Genomic DNA, 21689 nt, shown 5'->3' on the forward strand with positions numbered 1-21689 from the left:
TGAGCAGATTTCAGGGATTTTCAACAATCTGTGAAACAAAGCATCACACTTTGTGGTTTTAAAGAATCAGAGGTTACATCCAGTCTTTCACCTCAAAGTGCAACGTAAACACATTTCAGTTTCAGTTTCATTGTGACTGATGCACATTTTTCAGGAAGCTCTGCGCTCTGAAAGGGAAGCTCAGGCTCTCTACATCAGCCTGGGGTTTTTATCTTTAACTAACATGTTTTAGACAGCAGAGAGCATGTTTTCCTTTTCCATCCTGAACAGAAGCAGCCGAGCTTTCCTGAAAGAAGACAGCAGAGATATTCAACGTGAGGATATTTCATCTTTTCCTGAAGAACAACAACTTTCTGACTGAAGCTTTTGTTTTGTTTTGTTGAGCTGTTTCCTGCTGCAGACATGAGTGAGCGAACCCCGCTGCTGACCGGCTCGTCCTCACAGGTTGGAGAAAAACGTCTCTTTTCACTAACACGTAAATCAGACAGAAGTAAGATGCATTGGTTTCAGCTGGTGTCCTTGGGATATTTCTTTTTATGCAGACTGTAGACTTTTTGTAGTAATGTCCCCAGAGAGACCAGAAAGAGGGAAACATGGCTCCATTCATTGCTCCGTCAGTTATATGAAGTTTGCCAACACCATGAGATGAGAAACAACCCCATGCCATGATGCTTCACCTCCAAACTTCACTGTTGGTGTAGTGTTTTTTGGCTGATGTGCAGAGCCATTTCTCCTCCAAACATGGTCTGTAGTATGACAGCCCAAAAGTTCAGTTTTGGTCTCATCTGACCAGACAACATTCTCCCAGTATTCTACAGGCTTGTCAAGATGCTGTTTAGCAAACTTTAAACCAGCTTCAACATGCCTTTTCTTGAGGAATGGAGTCCTGCGGGCTGAGCGTCCATAGAGGCCATGGCGGTGGAGTTTTCTCTGTAACAATTGTACCTGCTGCCTCCAAGTCTTTCTGGAGCACTTTCAGGGTGGTCCTTGGCTGGTTGAGTCCTCTTCTGACTATCTTTCTGACTCCCTGGTCAGAAATCTTCAAGGAGCTCCTGTGCGTGGCCTGTTGATGGTAAGGTGGTGCTTCTTCCACTTGTGAATAATGGCCCCAACGGTGCTGACTGGAATATTCAGGTGCTTTGATATAAGTCTGTAACCAGTTCCATTCTGATGCTGAGCAACAATCAGGTTGTGAATGTCTTCAGAGAGCTCTTTGCCTTTACCCATCATGAGGTGTGTGCTATTTAACTGCTTGGTGAAAAAAACACCTTTTTTTATAGGACCATCAATTTGCTCTAGCCCAGCTGATGTTGGTTTGCACTAATTGGAAGTTCAAGTAATAATTACTGACAGATTTCAGGTGGTATGGTGCATTTCCTGTCCAAAGTATACAGCCTTTCCATGGTGTGTTCAATACTTTTTTCCTGTGTTATCGTACTTAATTCACCATAATCATTATTTATGGACCTGAAAGTTGGGATTTCTTTTCATGTTGTTTGAATTGCAGCTTTGGAAATAAATGTGATGAGAGCAAATTGATGTGTTCAATACTTATTTTCCCACTGTAAAGGCCTCTTCAGACTGGTGGTAAATGTGACGGCAGAGAAAAACTGAGTTTAATGTCAGAGGAAGGAGAAAATGATGTGTGAGCGCTGCCCCCTCCTCCACAGATCAGTAACTCCAAACTCTTCCTGGCCGTCTTCGCCGCCGTCTTGGGGAACTTTAACTTCGGTTACTCTCTGGTCTACTCGTCCCCGGTCATACCCAAGCTGAGGAGCCCTGACGCAGACCCCCGGCTCAGGATGGGCACCGAGGAGGCCGCCTGGTTCGGCTCCATCTACTCCCTGGGGGCGGCTGCTGGAGGCCTCGGGGCCATGCTGCTCAACGACCTGATTGGACGGAAGCTGAGCATCATGATGTCGGCGATTCCTTCAACTATCGGGTCAGTCAAACGACATTAACCATAACTTAGAGCTTCGTTAGCTCCAGACCACCCAGATCTGGGCTCTGACGTCTATGTGTGTGTTCAGATACATGCTGATGGGAGGGGCCATGGACTTATGGATGCTCCTGGTGGGACGTTTCCTCACCGGCATCGCTGGAGGCATGACTGCAGCGTCCATCCCTGTAAAAAAAAGTTTTTTTTATACTAAAAGATTTCATTTCATTTCAAATCATTTTACGGCAAAAAACTAAAATCTTATCAAATGTTTTTGTCTTAAAAAATGTGTCTCATTACGCATGATATGATAGAATAATGTCTAAATAAAAGTAACTTTTCTCTGTCTGTGTTTAGGTTTATATCTCCGAGATCTCCCATAAGTCAGTGCGAGGCGCTCTGGGCTCCTGTCCTCAGATCACGGCGGTGTTCGGGGCTCTGGCGCTCTACGCTCTCAGTGAGTACAAACCAACACCAACACGTTATAACCACACATGATGAAACCCTGTGAAGACCCTGAACCCTTATCTGGCCCCTGGTGGCGCTCAGGTCTGGTGGTGCCTTGGCGTTGGCTGGCGGTGGCGGGGGAGCTGCCGGCGCTGCTGATGGTCGTGCTGCTGGCGTTCATGCCGTGCTCCCCGAGGAGGCTCCTCTCGCTGGGCAGGGAGCAGCAGGCTGAGGAGGCCCTCCGCTGGCTGAGAGGAGGTCACTACAACGTGCAGACTGAGCTCAGAGTCATTAAGGTAAACACACACACACACACACACACACACACACACACACACACACACACACACACACACACACACACACACACACACACTCAGAATATGATACAAACCAACGTGTGTGTTCATCTGTCTCCTCTCCACGCAGCACAGCATCGACACTCAGGGGAAGGTCACATGGTCCGACCTGGCCACACCCATCTTCTACAAGCCAATCATGATCTCAGTGGTGATGCGTTTCCTGCAGCAGATGGCGGGCATCACGCCCGTCCTGGTCTTCCTGGAGTTCATCTTTTCCAAGCACAAAGTCTCCCTGCAGCCAAAGTTTGACCCCTCTCCTCTTCGTCTTCATCGCTCCTTCCATCCATGCTCCTCCCTCTTACGCTCCTCTTTTCTTTCCTCAGGTACGACGCCGCCCTGGTGGGCGCGGTCCGCCTCTTCTCTGTGGCCGTGGCGGCGTGTCTCATGGACAAGGCGGGCCGTAAAGCCCTGCTGTACACGTCCAGCATGCTGATGTTCGTGTCCACCCTGACCCTGACCCTCATCTCCCACAACACGGGCTGCCCTCCAAGCCCCGCCCCCAACCTGACTCACACCCTGGACTACAGCTCCCATGATGCAGCTGGAGTGACTGCAGCGGGCCTCCTGCCTCTCATCAGCATCATGGTGTTCATATTTGGTAAGTGCAGAAACACACGTCATGAAATGGATTATGGGTAAGGAGTGAAGCTCCTCCCCCTTCCTGTTGACACTGTGGCACAAACGTCAGCCAATCAGGGTTCACGCCTCAGGAAGAGTCACAGAGCAGACTCTGAGTCCTGAGTCTGAACGCCCTGTTGTTCAGTCTCTGCGAGTCCAGACCTGCTGAGACCCGGGTCTTTGTCAGAGCCTCATCCTCAGTCCTCAGCGACGTGTCATAACCACGCTTATGAAACGCGCTGATTGGGCTCTTAAGGTCGTTTAGCTGCACGGATCGGTCACGCCTGACTTAATGAGGAAACTCCCAGAGGGCGTGACCCAGCCCATCATACCTGTGACATCACCTGCTTGTCTCCTAGGTTACGCCATGGGATGGGGCCCGATCACATGGCTGCTGATGTCAGAGGTGCTGCCGCTGGCTGCGAGGGGCGTGGCCTCAGGGCTGTGTGTCACTGTCAGCTGGCTGACGGCCTTCGCGCTCACCCAGGCCTTCACACACCTGGTGGACAGGTACACCCTGTTCGTGCCCTACCTGTGGTTCATGGTGGTGTGTGTGGTCTGTCTGCTCTTCAACGCCGTGTGTATCCCAGAGACCCGAGGCCGCTCGCTGGAGGACATCGAGAACTACTTCAGGACAGGGGAGTGGTACCCGGTCAGCAGGAGCAGATCCACCACGCAGACGGGATAAAGACCTGTTTCCCATGATGCATCTGTGACAGTCTGTGGACGGATGGTGTGTGATGGAGTGTGACATGAACACGACTACAGACGGACACACACACGGTCCGTCTAAACCTGGTTTCTCCTCCTGCTTTGAATCACGCTGGGGTACCCAGAATCCTAAAACCACGACCCCCCAGGCCAAAACAAAACCCAGTCTGACCTGATGATGATCTGACCGCCTCTGGTCACATGTTGCTGACATCATCACCCTCCTGCTTTTGTCATCTTTGGGGTCTTTAACAACAAAATGAGGAAAAAAATCTGTTTTTAATGATTTTATATGAAACTGAACCTGTTTAGTTAATATATTTGCAGTAACAGATGAAACATGAGTCGGTGTGGACTGCGAGCCTCGTGATTGGTCGGCTGGGGGCTGGGCATCGACAGAGGAATAAACCAGGCCTCAGTAATAATCATGAATCATAAATAAATATTTTAAATGCTTCTTTTGTGCCTCAGTGTTTCCAAAGTGAGCGATCAATCAGAGTAATTTCATCTGTTACTTAATCGGTCTTTGTTGAGTAATGACTGTAACAGACTGTCAGTCTAACAGGGTTATATAACACGCTTGCTTTATATCATCCACCCCAGAGTTTGGGGAAGTTATGTGCCTGGTATGAACTTCTCTGCCAATGACTCATGATCAGTTTGCTTTGATTACCTCTTCATTCTGGATGATTCTGGAGGAAATTATTGTGTATTTTGTAAACTTCTCATATTATATCCTATGACTGTTTTTATCTACGCCTGAAAATCTGCTCCTTGCTGCTGTCTTGGCCAGGACACTCTGAAAAAGTTAGGGACGATTTGATCAGAGGACAGAAGGAGTTAAAGTTCCCATCTCCTGCTCCTTTCCTGCAGTTTAATCTGGATCATTGATGTCTTCATGAAATGGTAGTAACATGTTTTGGTCCAAAAAGCCAATAAATCAAGCACAGCAGCATTGTTTCCAGGCTCTCATAGCCCCTCTGTTCAGAACGCTCTGATTTAGTGGGCGTGGCCTTCATATGTAAATGAGCCACCGCTGATACCGCCCCGCTCTTCCACGTCACTGAGAGCGGCGCCACGAGCTCCGAGTGCACAATGTTTAGAAAACAGAGAAGCTCCTTTACCGTAACATTACAGGCTAAAACAACAGGCTAACTGCAGCTAAAGTTAGCATCCTGAAGCTAACACAGAGACAGGGGGGACACTGAGGAAAAGCTCTTCCATCTGCTCCACAGCACACAGCATTTAAAATACTCACATTTCCAGGGTCCCAGGTTTGTTGGAGGATGGTTGGTAATGCGCCTGGATTCAGGACCAGTCTATTGGCTAGCCCTCTGTTGGACTGTCCAAAGTTAGAAAAGCAGTCGGCCGTGAAGTGACTAGCACACACATGCTCAGTTTTACTGAGTGTAGCTGGAACATTTCCTGATAAATGAACTCTAGACACTTAGTCTGTCTTCTTCTGAGATGGGAAGCTTGAGCATGGAGCTATGTGGCTGTTTACAGCCAAAAACAGAGCAGTGATGGCTCTTCAACTTCAGCATTCTCGTAGGGGGCCCTGGAGTATCTGCTCTGGTGGACCAATCAGGTCAGACTTGCTCCTGATTGGTCAAAAAAAGGAATCGCTGACGTCGGCAAATCCCCCAAATCCAAACAGCTGGTTTTAGGTCAGGATTTTACATTAACAAGCTCTACTAAGAACAGGTTTGGTCATTAAATATCACATTTTGTGGACTGGGAGGAAAGACAAAGACCCACACATTTCACTAAAAGACTTAATAAAGGGATTTTTGCAGAAAATGGGACCTTTAAACAGGAAGTGGTGGCTAATATGAATATGAAGTTAGTTCTGCGTTATATGACGCCTGTCCTGAAAACAGACGTGTGAAGAAGCTTTTTCAAAGATTGAATGAATAAAATGAGATTGGTCTAATTACATAATCCTCTGTTTCTCACTGTGATTGGTCAGAGGACGGTTTTTCATTTCATTTCTTCAGGGTCACGACCTTATCATTGAGCTCAGACTGTGTGAGTTAAACAGCGACAAAAGTCCCAAAGGTTTAAGAAAAGAGAAGCAAGTGTTTAATTTAATTTAATAATCAGCACTAAAATCTGTATCCATGTTTGTGTTTTTATTTTATTGTGTGTTTTATGTTAAAGCAGCTGCTGTTGATTAAAAGTGAGTGAACTCTGCAGATGTTTCTGACTTTCAGTTGATTTTAATCAAATTTTAAAATGAAGTGAATATTTTGTCACATGCTTCAGACTGACCCAGTTACTCCTGAAGGACTGATCTTATTCAGTCAGCTGATGACGCCGGTGTAAACGCTGTAAACCAGTTTTGGCCGGAGAACAAATCATCAGCATCAGTCGGTGAAGATAAGGGATCGACCGTCTTCTCTGGGCGTAGAAAACAGGACAGGAAGTGATGCTGCTCAGCAGGCCGGGTCACATGCCACAGCGAGCACTCTGTGTCCAACGTTAGCGTCTGACTCACACCGAGAGGAGGAGGAGATCAGAGCGACCCGGAGCTCAGCGCTCTGACTGTAAAGAAACGTTTGTTTACAGTGAATCAGAAATGGCTTCATCGATAACACGGCGCTGCTACCGTCTCTGATTTAATAAAAAATAAAGAAGATGAAAAGGCAGCTGTTATTTCACCCTCTGTGTTTTCTCACAGATTCAGGATGAACTGACCTTAAAACAACCATAATTATCTCGTTCACAGAGGAATGTAAATCTGTGTCATCTGATAAACGCTGGATTAACACGACGAGTTTATCAAAGGAGGGAGGGTTTGGGTGTGTGAGTGTTTGTGTGACTCATGACTTTAGCCACGCCTCCTTAAAGTGATGTGTTTATTAGAGACAAAGCTGTGACAGTGTGTCAGCGGAGGAAGGGTCAACTTTTCAAAAAGCTCCTTTTTCTGTGATATGATTTTAATTTAAAGTATTTTTAAATCAGAAAGGAGAGAAATGTCTCCTCACTGATTCAACACATTCCCACATAATTCAGAAAGCACATCCAGATCTTTAAAGTTAGTCAAAAATAAAAATCAAACCCTTTAATTATAATCACTCAGCAGCTTTAGCAGCTGGTGGAGCTCGCCAGGAAACAATTAATCGTCTGGTTGAACAGGAAACATTCCTGAAATCATCTCTGAGCTGATCCCTGAGGCTGATAGTCACAGTCTGCTCACAGCTTCAGGTGTTTCTGTTTGAGCTGGTTCAGCTGAGGTGCTCCATCAAACCACTGTTAATGAAACGTCTTATAGAAAAGTCTGGTTTCCATAAATTCAGACAGAAAAAAGGTTTAGCTTCGCCCCCCTGGTGAAAAACCAGCCCGTATCAGCCAATCAGATTGAAGCAAGGCTCATCGTCTAACAGTCGATGTTAGCTTCGTTTATGTCCATGTTTAAAACAGCCAGTGGCCTCACAATGTGCTTTAACAGGAAAAAAGACAGAAAAAAAACAAAATATAAAAACAATAATAAAGACAGACATAAATAGATCTAATAAAAGTGTGTGTCCTCTGCCAAAAGCCAAAGTTAGATAAGTGCATTTTTAGCAGATGAGAGGCTTTAAAGCTAATCCACAGAGTGAGAGCCACAAATAAAACCATCTAAAACCACCTGATGATGAACACATCATTATAAAACGCCTCGACCAATCACAAACTGTTAAAAAAAAAAAAAAAAACACTCTGTGAAACTGGCCGGCTAGCCCACAGCGTAGCTAGCTAGCTTATCAGAGAACCAACAGAGACCAGACCTCGAGTCTTTAATAAACTTCCTGTGAGGATGAACTCAAAGTCAAACAGGAAGTGGCGCCAACTCCAAACACTGCCTTCTGTCTGTACCATAGACTGACAAAAATGGACGTCATCTTGCTCAGCTTGAAGCGAGGTCTCTACAAAAACTGCTCCCCCTGGTGGCTGGCTGCAGTATAGGTCAAAAAATCCATCTCCCCAGTCATTCCAGATGGGCTGTGGTCAAACTTTAAAAAATTAATCCACCTGGTAGAAATGTTTCTCACGTCTGATTGTTGTGGTGATTTGAGGATATCATGTGGCTGTCTTGTATTCAAGTCCTCTTTGTTCTGAAAAGTTTTGTTTTCATAAGTTATAAGAGGTTAAAATTGAGGCTTTACGTCACGTTTAATGATGATTGACAGCTGACGTTATTTATTTTCGGGGATGTAAAATATGTCTGGAGGTGGAGTCAGGAAGTGATTAGACCCTCCAAAGAAAATAATAATTATTTTTGTCACCCAGCTCCACTCAGATTCTCCCAGAATCCCTCACAGTCTCTACTGCACAGACTCTGGCTGCAAAATGCTACAATGTCTGCGCCTGAGACGGAGGAATTTTAGCTTCAAAACCGTACACTGATAAATGGAGGAGTCACGCTGTCTACTCTGTATACAGACTATGACAGAGACAGAGAGTGATGCAGAGGCTGAAGGTTCAGGTGGATCATCCTGATGTTTCTCAGGTTTTTACCTGAACTCTCTGTTCCTTTATACCGTCTGAGTCAGGAGCTATTTTTACATTTCTATCGCTCCTCCTCCTCTGAACCTTTCTTCTTCCTTCAGCAGGTTTCTGTTTTTCTCTAAGTCTCTAAATTTGATGTGAGGCGCAGATTAAACACAGCTTATCTGTCTGGAGGAGGGCACATCTTCCTCTCCGGCTGACTTCAGATCGTAAATATTGTAAATATTGTAAATATTGTAAATATTGTAAATATTGTAAATATTGTGTTTGGATGAAACTTGAGTTACAAAGACCAAAAACTCATTCCTGAACCAGGCTGTAAACATGTTTTTCTTTGCTGTAAAGATCATTGTTTTTGAATTGGTGTGTATGTGGTGTCTGGTGTTTCTGCAGACAGCCTCAAGTGGACACTCGAGGAACTGCAGCCTTTAACACTTCAGCACCAGCTGATGGAGACTGCTGCCTGCTCGTGATGTGAAAACTGACTTACTTTGTCGTTTATACGGTCTCTGAAGGCATCAAATGTTTGATAAAATCTTTGTCGGTAAAAGAGCAGTTTCAAATGTTTTTATATTTTCAGCTGATTCGACAAGATTCAACCTTTAATTCATCCAACAAGGAGAAATCTACAGAACTACAGCAGCAGCACAGTTTGTAAATATAATAAATGACAGTAAAAATATTAGTTATTGAACAGTAAGAAAATATTTCTACATTAACAGAACAGTTTATGGTGATTTTCAGGTCACACTAAAAGAAAACACCAGCTCTATCTCTGATTTACAGATTATTAGTTCAGACTCTGCTCAAACAGCTTGGTTTAGGACCACTGGACTCTGCATCGTGACGATAACCCATCAGACCTCCTGTGGCGTCACATCATGAGCTCTGACCAATCACAGAGCAGCCTGTAAACATCTGCTCCAGGCTGAAAATAAAACTCTGATAATCATCAAAGAGTTTTTCCTTCACAGACAAGTTTCTGCCTGATTTAACCCTTTCTGTCCAGCTCGATCAGACTGACGTCGACGTTTCCTCAAATATCTGTGATTAAAGAAGCGAAACTGAATAAATTGATGTTTCTGATCAGCTCCTGTTTCAGTAGCATGGGAGACTTCCTGTTCATATATCAGCAGCTTTAGATCTGTGTCAGCGTCTGCGTGAGGAACGACCTCGGCCTGAAACCACTTCAACAAAACAAGAAACACACACCTCAGCTCTCAGAGGAATGTCACACTCTGCAGGGATTGGTCTATTGTCTGGAATGCTGTCCATCAGGCCCTTCAAACACACACACACACACACACACACTCACACACTCACACACACACACACACACACACACCTCGCCCAGTTGACATCATGAGCAGAGGCGACGCCCGATCCGTCACGCCCGTCTCTGCTGCTGAGGATCCATCTCTGGATCTGGGGTTTGGAGGACTCTGAGGACAGAGTCTGGATCAGAGGATCTGTTTCCTGTTTACACTTTCATCCTTTCACTTCCTGTGAGCTCACACGTTCATGTTCTCCAACCTGCTGAGCTGAGGACGTCGTCTTTACTCAGACTCTCTGACGGGTCGCTCAGATCCATGAAGGAGCTCAGAGTTCATTCCCTGCATACCTTAGAGGACCTGTCAGGTGCTGAGGCAGGACCCCACCCCCCCAGTCCTCTGATCCAGTGACATGCAGCCTAAAAATGTGGGTGAACTGGCCTGATCCCAGCTGACTGACTCCTCCATCTGTCAGAGACTCAGTTTGCAGGATGAGGAGGTGATCTGGTTTCTGCTGAATCAACCGCAGATCTCTGAGTCTGACCAGATTCATCGTCAACGAGAAAAACTTAAAGAAAACACATTAAAGGGATAGTTCAGTGTTTTTCAGAGCCAAGTCTGCCTGAGGTTTTGATCCTTTAGACCAGGCGTCAGCGGGAAATGAGTGGTACGGTTTGATCCAAGCTTCCTGAAAAACTGCACAGATCACCTTTAATAACAGTGATAATAATCGTACAGGAAGTGTGAGGAGACTGCTCGAATGTCCATGTTATTAATTTAAAAAGTATTATTAAGGGTTTACACGACAGAGATGGTAGAAAACATTTCTGGAAGTAGTCGACTCAGAGTATTTTCAGTGATTTACAGACGTAACAGACATGCTCCTCTGCCTGCAGCGCTCTGATCAGCTGTTCAGGTTCAAAGAGACAAAAAATGACACGTTATTAACTGCAGACACACAGACACACTTTCATTAGTTTACAGAAGAACGGGCGTCGAAGAGAAACTTCCTAAAAAAATAAACTTTCCTACAGCTCCCTCTAAAGCTGCTCCAAAAACTGAAATCCCATCGAGTGTTTTTGTTTTATTTTCAGTAGAAAATGTCTTTTTAGACTCAATGTGAGAGATAAAATGAGCTCTGAGTTGCTGTAAGAAGTAAAAAAAAAATCAGCCAATGGAAAGAGAGAAAAGTTTCTTGTATTAAGACATTGTTCTAGTTTTAGAGTTAGATTTTTTAAAACTTTATCCAAGCAATCCAGACTTAAAATGAGACAAAAACACTTGTTAGATTTTTAGGGTTTTTTTGCGGTGTGGTGTCAAAGGGTCACCTGACCCGTGATGACTTCCTGTGATGGTTAAGTGTCTAACAAGGTGCATACTTGTGGTTGCTAAGCCGCCTGAAATTATCTGACACCTGTCGGATCCTGTTCAACAGGCACAGATTCCTCCTCAAAGACCGTTTACTTAACCTCAACACCCCTCAGATCCTCAGATCCTCAGATCCTCAGATCCTCAGATCCCCAGGCCCCCCCAGGCGCAGGCTGCTGGTCTTACTCTCATCCCTCTGACACATCTTCACTTTCCCTCACCGACACATCAGCCCCTCGGCCTGATCCAGCTCTGACTCTAACCCTTCGACTAACGACTCCTCAAAGCCTCAGGAATCCTATCTCTGGTTTCCTGCGAACAGATTTCAGTTCCTAATCAACCAATCAGCATTCTGCTCATTCCTCCATGACCTGAAATCTGCCGTGACCTGCTTTGCTCCTGATGACCATCAAACATCATCGTCCAATCACAGCTGACCTGAGCTGCTTCCTGCGTTAACTCTGCTCCATCTGCTCCTTTCTCTCTCAGATCTGGTTGAGATTAACTCAAAAATCCATAAAATGCAGCCCCAACACCTCTGACCGGCTCCTATCAGAGAGTATTTCCCTCCTGGTCTGGAGCACGCTCAGTGTGAGACCTGCTCTCAGGGCGCAGACGGATCCGGCTCCTGGCTCTGACCCTCTGACCTGTCGACTCTCTGTGAGCGAGTCCTTTCATCCTCAGCCCTTCACTCGTCTGGATCTTATGTAATATTTCAGCAAACATACATATTTTTTTCTCTATGATTGTGGTCATTTTATTGTGGTCCGTCCCTTTCTTCTTCCCTTCCTGTCTGTGGTAATAAAACCACGGTGATGTAATGATCCAATCCAAACTTTATGAAACACTTCAGACTTCTTTGAAATGAGAGATGACTAGTTCACTTTAACAATCAAAATAAACTGATTGTTCTTACTTTAAACCCTGTTTTATACTTCATCTATTCTTTAATTTTATCTCTTTATTTATTTATTTGTTACCATTTTCATTCCCAATCCATTTTTTCAGTCATGTATTATTTCATTTTATTACCTGCTAATTAAATTATGTAGATATGTATTAATTAGTTTATTAACTTGCTTATTTATTAACTTATTTATATATTTATTTGTTAATTTATCTACTTACTTTTTACTTATTTATTTACATTTTTTTCATTTATTAACTTGCTAATTAACTTAGTTTTGTCGAAATTACTGATATATTTATTTAATTGCTTATTTATTAACTTATTTATATAAATATGTATTAATTTATCTACATACTTTCTACGTATTTATTTATATATATTTTTATTCATTAAGAACTTACTTATTTACTTCATTGTTTTTAGAATAATTTATATATTTATGTATTTATTTACTTACTTTTAATTCATTTATTTATATATATATATTCATTTTTTCACTACTTACTTTTAACTCATTTATTTATATATATATTTTTTTCATTTAACAACTTACTTATTTACTTAATTATTTTTATATATGTATTTATATATTTATTTATTCATCTTCTTACTTTTTACTTATTTATTTATATATATTTTTATTCATTTATTTACTTACTTATTTACATAATATTTTTTATTTATATATTTGATGATATATTTAAATTATATATTTATTTATTTATTTAATCACTTGCTTATTTATTTACTTGTTTATATAAATATGTATTTATTTATTTACTTTCTTATTTATGTACTAATTTATATTTTTATTTATTCCTTCCTTTTTGAAATATTTAACAATCTATATATATTTACAAATGAATTTATTTAGTTACCTTTCATAAATTGACTAATTTATTTAATCATTAACTCTAGTATTTAATTATTTATGCATTTCATTATTTACCCATTAGTGCTATTATTTTATATATTCATGGATTTATTCAGGTGTTTATTTATTATTTATTATATAAAGCAGGTGTTTATTAATTTAATCTGGTCAGATTAGCTCTGGTTGAGGAATCCCTGTCACACTCTCAAGTTTCACAATTCATCCCTGAATCCTCCAGAAAAACTTCAGAGTTTTTCAGAGACAAATTGAACTTTACTGACAGTTTTCTCCTGACGTGTTTCTGCTCTCCATCTCCAAACCTCGGCCTCAGATTACCCGTCATCTTTAAGGACTCAGTTTAAGGAGACGCCTTTCATTAACGTGTTTCATGTTTTAGTTCCTAAAGTTGAACTTTATTTTCCTCTTCGTGGGCTGAAGGTTGATTATCTAAACATTTGGATCAAACTTCCTGTTGTTAATCTGAGAGGAGAGCATTAAAGTTTCATCACAGCAGTTTTTCCTCAGATTATAATCTGTCTCTGATTTCTTTGTTTCTGTCTCTCAGATTTTCTCAGCCTCTCGTCACATTTCAGGACCAAACCTCTGAACACCTCCAGCTCCTTTCTGGGTTTAACTGTCTCTTTGAGAAACACAAAGCAGCAGGAGTGGAACTGGTTTTTCACATGTACACACACACACACACACACACACACACACACACACACACACACACACACACACACACACACACGAACACACACACACACGCTGGAACACACACTCCCTCAATAATCAGCCGGGAACAAAGAACAAGTAAAAGACGAGCAGCTCCACCTCTGCCTCAGTGACTCACTCCTGCTGCGTCTCTCTGTGGGCGGAGCCAGAGGAGAACAGGTACAGGTACAGGTGAGACAGGTGGACCTCGGTTATCTGGACTCTACATCAGCAGCAGCTTACACACATCACTGCATAGAGACCGCAGCAGCCGCCAAGGTAAGACTCACACTCCTGACGGGCTCAGGATCATTTTAACGACTCTGAGATTTAATTTAGCAGCAGCTGGAAACAGATCAACACCTGCTGCCAGGTGTAACGTGCTTAACGCTGAGGCGGGAAAAGGTGATTCTGTTTGACGGGAAGAAATCAGGTCCAGCTTTGATTCACCTGTGACAGGAGCTGAGTTTACATCAGTTTCCTTCGCTCAGGTGTTTTTATGTCAGGTCACTTTTGCAAAGTGTTGGTGTTTGAGGCCCTGTTCTGTAACACACACACACACACACACACACACACACACACACACACAGGTGGGTGCAGCACAGGCAGGAGAAAGAGCTGAGAAAGTCGTTCGGGTCTTGTTTAGTGTAAAGTTGAGTAGTCAGGTATTTCTGGATTTCAGGCGAACGTGTCATCGAGCTCATCCTGAATCTGAAGGTGTGTGTGTGTGTGTGTGTGTGTGAGAGTGTGTGTGTGTGAGTGTGAGTGTGTGTGAGTGAGTGTGTGTGAGTGTGTGAAAGTTTGGAGGAGCTTCAGGGGACTCTGATCTGAGTCTGGGTTTTACTTGGGACCAGATTCAGAGACGTTATCTGTGGTTAATCACTCGCTCTTTTCAGACGCGGCGTTGAGACACAAACTCGTTTCCATCTTTGATTCATGATATTTTTTGAAGCATTTGTTAAGTTATAAAACAACAGATCCTGGTTTTATTCTTCTGAAAGTGGACAGTTTACACATTTATAATATTAGTAATATATAGCGTCACATTTCAGGAGCCGAATTAATGACCCAGCGTGACTTATATAACCTGAAATCATCAGCTGCAGATCTGCAAACCGGAAATATCAAACGTCACCGATCGAAACTTGAAGCAGACACCGGCCTGTGATTAAATGTCATAAAACTGAATGGCTTTAATGATACTTTGCATGCTTTTAATAATGATGGACATTAAACAGTCATAATGCTGACAGATGCTAATTAAAAACTCAGCGAGGCGCGTCAACGTTAGCTCAGAGTCGATTCTTTAATAGTTTGATTTAGAAGAAAAAACTTGATCAAATACAAATATTTATGAGTTCATCTTGAGGTTTTGATGTGACGTAATGTTTTTGTTTCAGGCAGATTTTTGATGAGCTGAACCTCATGAACTTTTCCACTTCTTAATAACCCCTCCTCTATCATCACATGGCTCAAACCATCACGCAGGCAGACGGAGGACATTCCTGTCCCGCAGAGACAGAGGGAGAGTCTGGTTCAGCCACGCCCGTCACTCAGATCAGTTTCACCTTGTTTAGAGCTTCAAAAGTTTCACCAAACTGTGGACGACTGGCTCTGCTAACCTCAGAGGATGTGAAAACCATTTAGGCTTGTTTCCTTTCCAGAGGGTCTCCATCAGTCCCACCCAAACCTCCTCCAGGGGGCGCCGTCTGATCTGAGGTCAGGCCTCACAGTCGCTGCATTGTTTCACTGACAGCTTCTGACTTTCCCCCCTGTGTGCGGTTTTGAAGCATCTCTGAAATGTGACAGGCGAGTGTTTCAGAAGGCGCGCCCTGCCGCTGCCTCCACCGGCAGCCGAGTGTCGCGTTTAATGACGGGAACACCCACAGTCATCGTTACAGAGCTCAATTAGCTTGGTATCTTTTTCACACCGCTCTGCCGGCCACGCCAACTGAGTTTCTTCAGTTTGAGAAACAGATCCACTGAGAGGATTGTTCCCAGAGTCAGAGTCTGAGCTCTCACTGGAAACACTGGTCGACTGACGTGATGGGAAACTTTGACACTCGTCTCTAAATATAACTTATTCTCCCCCTAACCTGAGGTTTTCTGTCGATTATCTCACTGCAGAGATTTTAGATTAGTTAGTGTAAGCTAGGTTAGGTTTCAGAGGGAAGCATGCAGCTCAGTGGCATTCCTGCACACACACATGGGCGTATGCAGGTGTGTGTGTGTGTGTGTGTGTGTGGAGGAGGTTAGATGATGACAAAATGACAAAATGACAAAGCAGTCTGTCATCCTCTCTGATTCTGTTTTCACAGCTACAGTCAGTAAATGTCATGAATGTGTGTGCAGTGTTCTGATTTTACACACTTTCAGGGACCGGCTGCAGGTTGAGGACACTTAGCTTAAGGGGTCTGTTCAGTTTCTGGTATATTTCCATCAGGACAGAGCAGATAGTAGATTTATTAGTGTGTGTTTATCATGTGTTTACAGTTTAAAATCCAGGAAAAGACTTTAATCCAGTGTTTGCAGACTGACGTCCCCGAAATGACGGTTTTAATTCATGGTCCCCAAAATAATCAAAAACATGTATGTGTGTGTGAGAGACAAGCTAGTTTTGAGTTTGTGTGTGTGTTGTCGTGTTTGTTTACATGGAAAACGCTTCATGAGATCAGGGAGAGGACGTGAGATGATGACTAAGAGTCAGGGCCATGTTGAGGCAGGTTTTTCCTGAATGGGATCGACGTGTGAAACTGGTCGAATCACTTTTTTCAGAGACTTAAAAACAGATTTATATGTGAAGAGAAAAGAAGTCAGCTAACTGTACCTTCAGCTAAAAGTGTCTGTGGGTCAGATCGACCACCAGATGGGAACGCTAAATTTTAATGAGGTATAATTATAACTTAAATTAACCAAACAGATGCCACTTTGTCCCACGCAGTGATATATCTGATTATATTTACAAAAATGGCGGCACCATAATGGCTGACACGTTTATATTTAATCATTTTTCTTCTTGGTTTTTTAATAATTTAGGGAAAAAGGTCAGATAACATGTTAGAGCCGTGTTACAACAACCTTCTTTTTGTCATGTGGATAAAACAGTAACATTATGACTCACACTTGTCAAACTGCAGTTCCTCAAGTGTCCACCAGAGGTCGGCTCCAGAAACACCTGAAGCCTCATACACACCAATTCAAAAAAGCTGATTTTCATTTACAGCCTGGTTCTTCAAACTAATTTGGTTTTAAAGATTATTTCTTGGTTTAATAGAAATGTTTTTGAAGATATTAACTTAAAAGTTTTGTCGAATCAAAGACAGGGCTAACTAAACTCACGCATTTTATTTGGTGTCTTATCGGCATGACTCACTTTTCCCTGAAGCGTCGTCTCAGACTCTCAATGTTTTTTTTTTTCTTTCAAAGCAGCAGCAGTATAATTATAGGTCATAAAAGTATTAACTATATTAATTATCAGTTAAGGCTTGGAGCATCTAGGGACACAAATCTTTGAGGAAAGGAAAGTTTTTGCTCTGGTTGTTGTTGAGTCTCCTGAAGCTGCGTCATATTTTATATCCTCTAAATTTGGAAAAAGAAATGTAGTTTTTGCTTAGTGTTATCTATAAATAAACCCCTGCAGCCTCTTCAGATAGCTTGCTACATTTTCAGCTTGAACAAAAGGAACAATGCATTCAACCTTTCATTGTTTAGCAACCACACCTGAAACGTGTCAATCATCACAGCTCAGACCGAGTCCTAGCCGGGCGCTCCCTCCAGGCTCATGGAGGAGAAACATCCTCCTGATGCAGTAAAAACAGTTTACAGCAGCTGGTTCCTGATTTTGAGTCATGATGGAGAGGACAGTCGTGTTCAGCAGTCTGAAGCCTAGCGCCTCTGGTGGCAGAAAGTGGTACAGCAGGAGGATGTGAAATGTTGCAGTTCTCCTGATCATCCTTTTCTTTCTTCTCTCTCTGCAGAACAATGAGTTCAGAGAAGCAACTCCCGCCCTACATCATCCCAGGTAAGAACAAACTCATGGAGCTCACGATACCACCGCCACGGCTGCACGGCGAGCTCCCTAACGCCATCTCCTCTTCTGTTTCCTCCGAGTAGAGGGGCAAAGTGCAGGTGGGGATGTGACGGTTTATCAGGTCCACACCCCGTTCAACTACCACGGATCTGGCACAGGCGGAGGCGGAGGCATCAGCTCCTCCAATGCTACGCCAGGTAAGTTCACACCTGATGTGAGACTGAGGATGGCCGTCACAGAGCCTCGTTGTCTTTCTTTTCTTTTTTTTTTCTGATATTAATAACAATAGCAATAACAGAAGTAATAGATATAACAATAAGGATGGCTAATGATAAAAATATATGATAATAATACTTCTACTACTACCACTATAACAATTAATATCAACAAAAATCATAATAAAATAAAATAATCATGATGATAATTTTAACATCAGTATAAATAAAAAAGTACTAACAGATCTAATAATAGTATTAAAAAAAATGAACGAACAAATGGTCATTATTGTTCTATTAAGAGAGGGGATGAGAGAAGTAAATCTCAGGTAAATATTTATGATACTATATTATATTGTATTGTTTTACATTATGTTATATTGTTTTAGTATATATTATATTACATTATATTTTACTACACTAATATTATATTATATTATATTATAAAATGAGATTATTTTATTATATTTTTATACTATTATTATGAGACTGAGGGTGACTGTTACAGAGCCACGTTGTTTTTCTTATTTAATTTATTGTTAATTAAAAAAATTAATAATAATAAAAAAACAATAAAAAAAATTAAAAACAATAATGATGGCTAATGATCAAAATATATAATAATAATATTACTACTACTAAAATAACTATATCAAACAATTATAACAAAAATAAAATAATAATAATAATAATAAAAATTACATAAGTATAAAAAAGTACAGTACTAACAAAAGTGATAATAGCACTAAAAAAAACATAAAAAACTAATAAAAGAGTATAAATGTTAATCATCACTTTACTGAAGGAGAATGAAGGAGGGGATGAGCGACGCAAATCTCAGGTTAATATTTATCATATTATATTATATTATATTATAATATATTATAATATATTTAATTATATTTTATTAAATTATATTAAATTTAATAATTTTACTTTATTGTATTTTATCATTTTATATTAAATTAAATTACATTGTATTGTATTGAATTATATTCTATATTATTTCATATTATATCATATCAAATTATATTATATTATATTATATACTATTTTATTAAAATTGTATTTTATTGTATTGTAATAAATAATATCATATTGTATTAAATTATATAATATAATATTGTATTATATTATATTATATTATATCAATTTATATTAAAGTATATTATATTATATTACAACATATGAGCTTATATATTGAGTTAAGCCTGGCTGTTTTGAAGTTCAGTGTTAATCCTCTGTCCTCTTCAGTGTTTACCGGTAGTGGCGGTGGCATCGGCGGCGGTATCGGCTCAGGTCTGGACTCTGGTGATGGCAAACAGAGGTATGTGAGCTACGACTCGGCGCTGGGCGATTCTCCGGGGATGACAACCTGCACTTCCTGCCAGCAGCAGGTCATGACCAACGTGACCTACAAAGCGGGAACATACGCCTGGCTCATGTGTCTGCTCTTCATCTGCTGCGGGTGAGTGCGAGCGCCACGGACACGTTCCAAAACAAATGTTCACTTTGTTAAGATGCTCTGGGCTTTGTTTACCAAACTGCGTGTTTGTGTGTGTGTGTGTGTCGCAGGTTGGTCCTGTGCTGCTGCCTGATTCCTTTCTTCATGAAGAGGTTCAAGGACTGTTACCACACGTGCCCACGCTGTAACCGAGTGCTGCACGTGGAGAAGAGGAAGTGCTGTAAATGAGGAAGGCCTGGACGGAAACAGACGCCTGTAGAAATATGAAATAACATCCCGCTGCCTCTGCGTGTGTGTGTGTCTGGGATGCTCATGTTTATCTCTACAGGTGTGCGACGACATTAGCCAACTCCAAATCCAACATATTATTAGCAAACGACCGGGAGTGATTTTGTCGTCAGAGTTTGACTCTCTGAGCTCTGACGAGTTAAATCAACTTTTTGCACTTTTTGGAAGCTAGCTGTTTCATTTTTGTCCCGGCAGATACAGAAATAAACCTCCTCTGTTTCTCTTCTTTGACGACTCTGCAAACGTGATGTTATTAGCATGAAGGCCTGTACATACACTTTAAACATAAACTCCTCTTTATTTCCTGGGATGAAGATTAGAAAGAGAAACCGACCACTTTCCCTTTAGCATATTTAAAACAGGAGCTCACAGTCAGAGCAGATTATTGAATGAAATTAAGAGATTAGATTTAAAGCAGAGCCACTTCTCTGTGTTGTATTTATACGTTTACATCTTTTTATTCTAACGTGATGGGACGACGGGTGATCTGAGCGAGCGCGTAGTTCAAAGCTTTTATAACACCAGCCGGATGTATTTATCTTTTTGCTCATTTGAAACTTTACCTCCAGACTAAACGTGTCAGGTTTAATCCAAGCAAAGATCAATGCAGGATTAGATCCAGACGACACTGTGTTACATGTTTGTCCAGCCTCAGATCGAGACACTGAATATCTGAAACCCTTGTAAAGATCATCTTTACGCTGAACAAAGCTCCACTGAGAAATAGATTTTGTCTGAATGCTTTTTGTTTGAGATTTCAAGAAAGCAGGAGACGTGTTGTGAGGGACTCCTCTCCACGTTCTCCGACAGCGGATGAAACTGAGATTATTTGGACGTCTGTTTTGTGCGAATTTTATCTATTTTATATCATTATTTCTCTAATAAAAGTACAGTATATGGATAAAACAAGGAAGAGTGTGATGCCTCGTGTTTTTGTCTGCTACATAACACTGCTACAGGGGTCAAAGGTCAGGGACGGGTATCACGAGAAAGATGGTTTGATTGTTTTTCTCCTTTAGGATGGAAGAATTAATTCAACTTCAATTTAACAAGGGGAATACGTTTCCAGAGGAGAATTAGTGCTACTGAGAAAAAACAACATCATCATGTTGGCAGGTGGGCCTATGGATGCCCTTAAAGGTCATGATTCAATACACTGCATTTTAATTTCAGTTGCTTTCCTGAGATCTTATTTTTCTCATTATTTAAAAAAAAAAACAATTTATTTTTTCAAGATACTGAATGATTTATTTACTTATTTTTTTTTATTAAGATAGCAGCTAATTAGCGAGGCGGTAAAAAGATATTAAGATCATAAGTTTGTCCAATCAGAGGCACAGCTTACTTGATTGACAGGTGTAACATCCTGTAGCTGTCAGTGAGGAGGCTAAAAGCTAGGGCTAAACGATTTGGGAAAATAATCTATTGCGATTGCAATTTAGCGTGTGATTTTTGTGAGGAATGTGTATCTCCTACATTATTTACTGAGCACAAGCAATAAACCGTTCTAGACCAACACAACAAAAGAAACTGTCAACATATATGGACTCTTTCCTGGAGGCCAGATGAATTAAAGTATGAACAGTACAATAATGACTGATTGATTTCACTTCAAGCCTTGTAAATGTGTAATAATATTATCATTCATTTCCTCGAATAAAATCAGAGAAAGGAGCAAAGCTCTGCAGAACAACAGGCCTGGTAAGGATGATAATACAAAAAACTAGAGACGTTTCATTTCCTTGCAGCAAATTTGTTGAAATGCTGAAGCTGGAGAAGTTGAAATAGTAGTGAAAAAAGCTGAAAATGTGAAATAAAATAGCTAGATAGTTGAACAATGTATGAACTGATAACTTGGAGTGTAGAAAGAGGGAAGAGAAAGGAAACAAAGAGGGAAAACAGAGTAAAGTAGCAGTGAAACAGGGAAGAAGAGGTGAAGAAGGAGTCAAGAAGAAAAGGTGAAGTAGAAGCAAAGAAGAAATGAAG

General features: G+C 41.4%; 2 protein-coding genes across 2 annotated transcripts; both read left to right on the forward strand.

The window, feature by feature from the left end:
* Positions 1 to 166: 166 nt before the first annotated feature.
* On the forward strand, positions 167 to 5162 carry slc2a6 (solute carrier family 2 member 6). Its single transcript, XM_074697077.1, has 8 exons — positions 167 to 444; positions 1671 to 1942; positions 2031 to 2127; positions 2297 to 2396; positions 2489 to 2682; positions 2816 to 2991; positions 3072 to 3346; positions 3726 to 5162. The coding sequence occupies exons 1-8, from the start codon at positions 403 to 405 to the stop codon at positions 4052 to 4054; spliced, it is 1485 nt and encodes a 494-aa protein (XP_074553178.1). The 5' UTR covers positions 167 to 402; the 3' UTR covers positions 4055 to 5162.
* A 12394-nt stretch (positions 5163 to 17556) lies between these two features.
* Positions 17557 to 19643, forward strand: litafd (LITAF domain containing). The gene is made up of 5 exons (XM_074696396.1): positions 17557 to 17630; positions 17683 to 17726; positions 17819 to 17932; positions 19205 to 19418; positions 19526 to 19643. Exons 1-5 carry the CDS (start codon positions 17557 to 17559, stop codon positions 19641 to 19643), a joined length of 564 nt encoding a protein of 187 aa, XP_074552497.1.
* The last annotated feature ends 2046 nt before the right edge of the window (positions 19644 to 21689 follow it).

This window comes from Halichoeres trimaculatus, unplaced genomic scaffold (assembly GCF_033239565.1).
Source record: "Halichoeres trimaculatus isolate MK-OKI-2021-1 unplaced genomic scaffold, fHalTri1.1 fHalTri1_scaffold_20, whole genome shotgun sequence".
Lineage (NCBI taxonomy): Eukaryota > Metazoa > Chordata > Actinopteri > Labriformes > Labridae > Halichoeres > Halichoeres trimaculatus.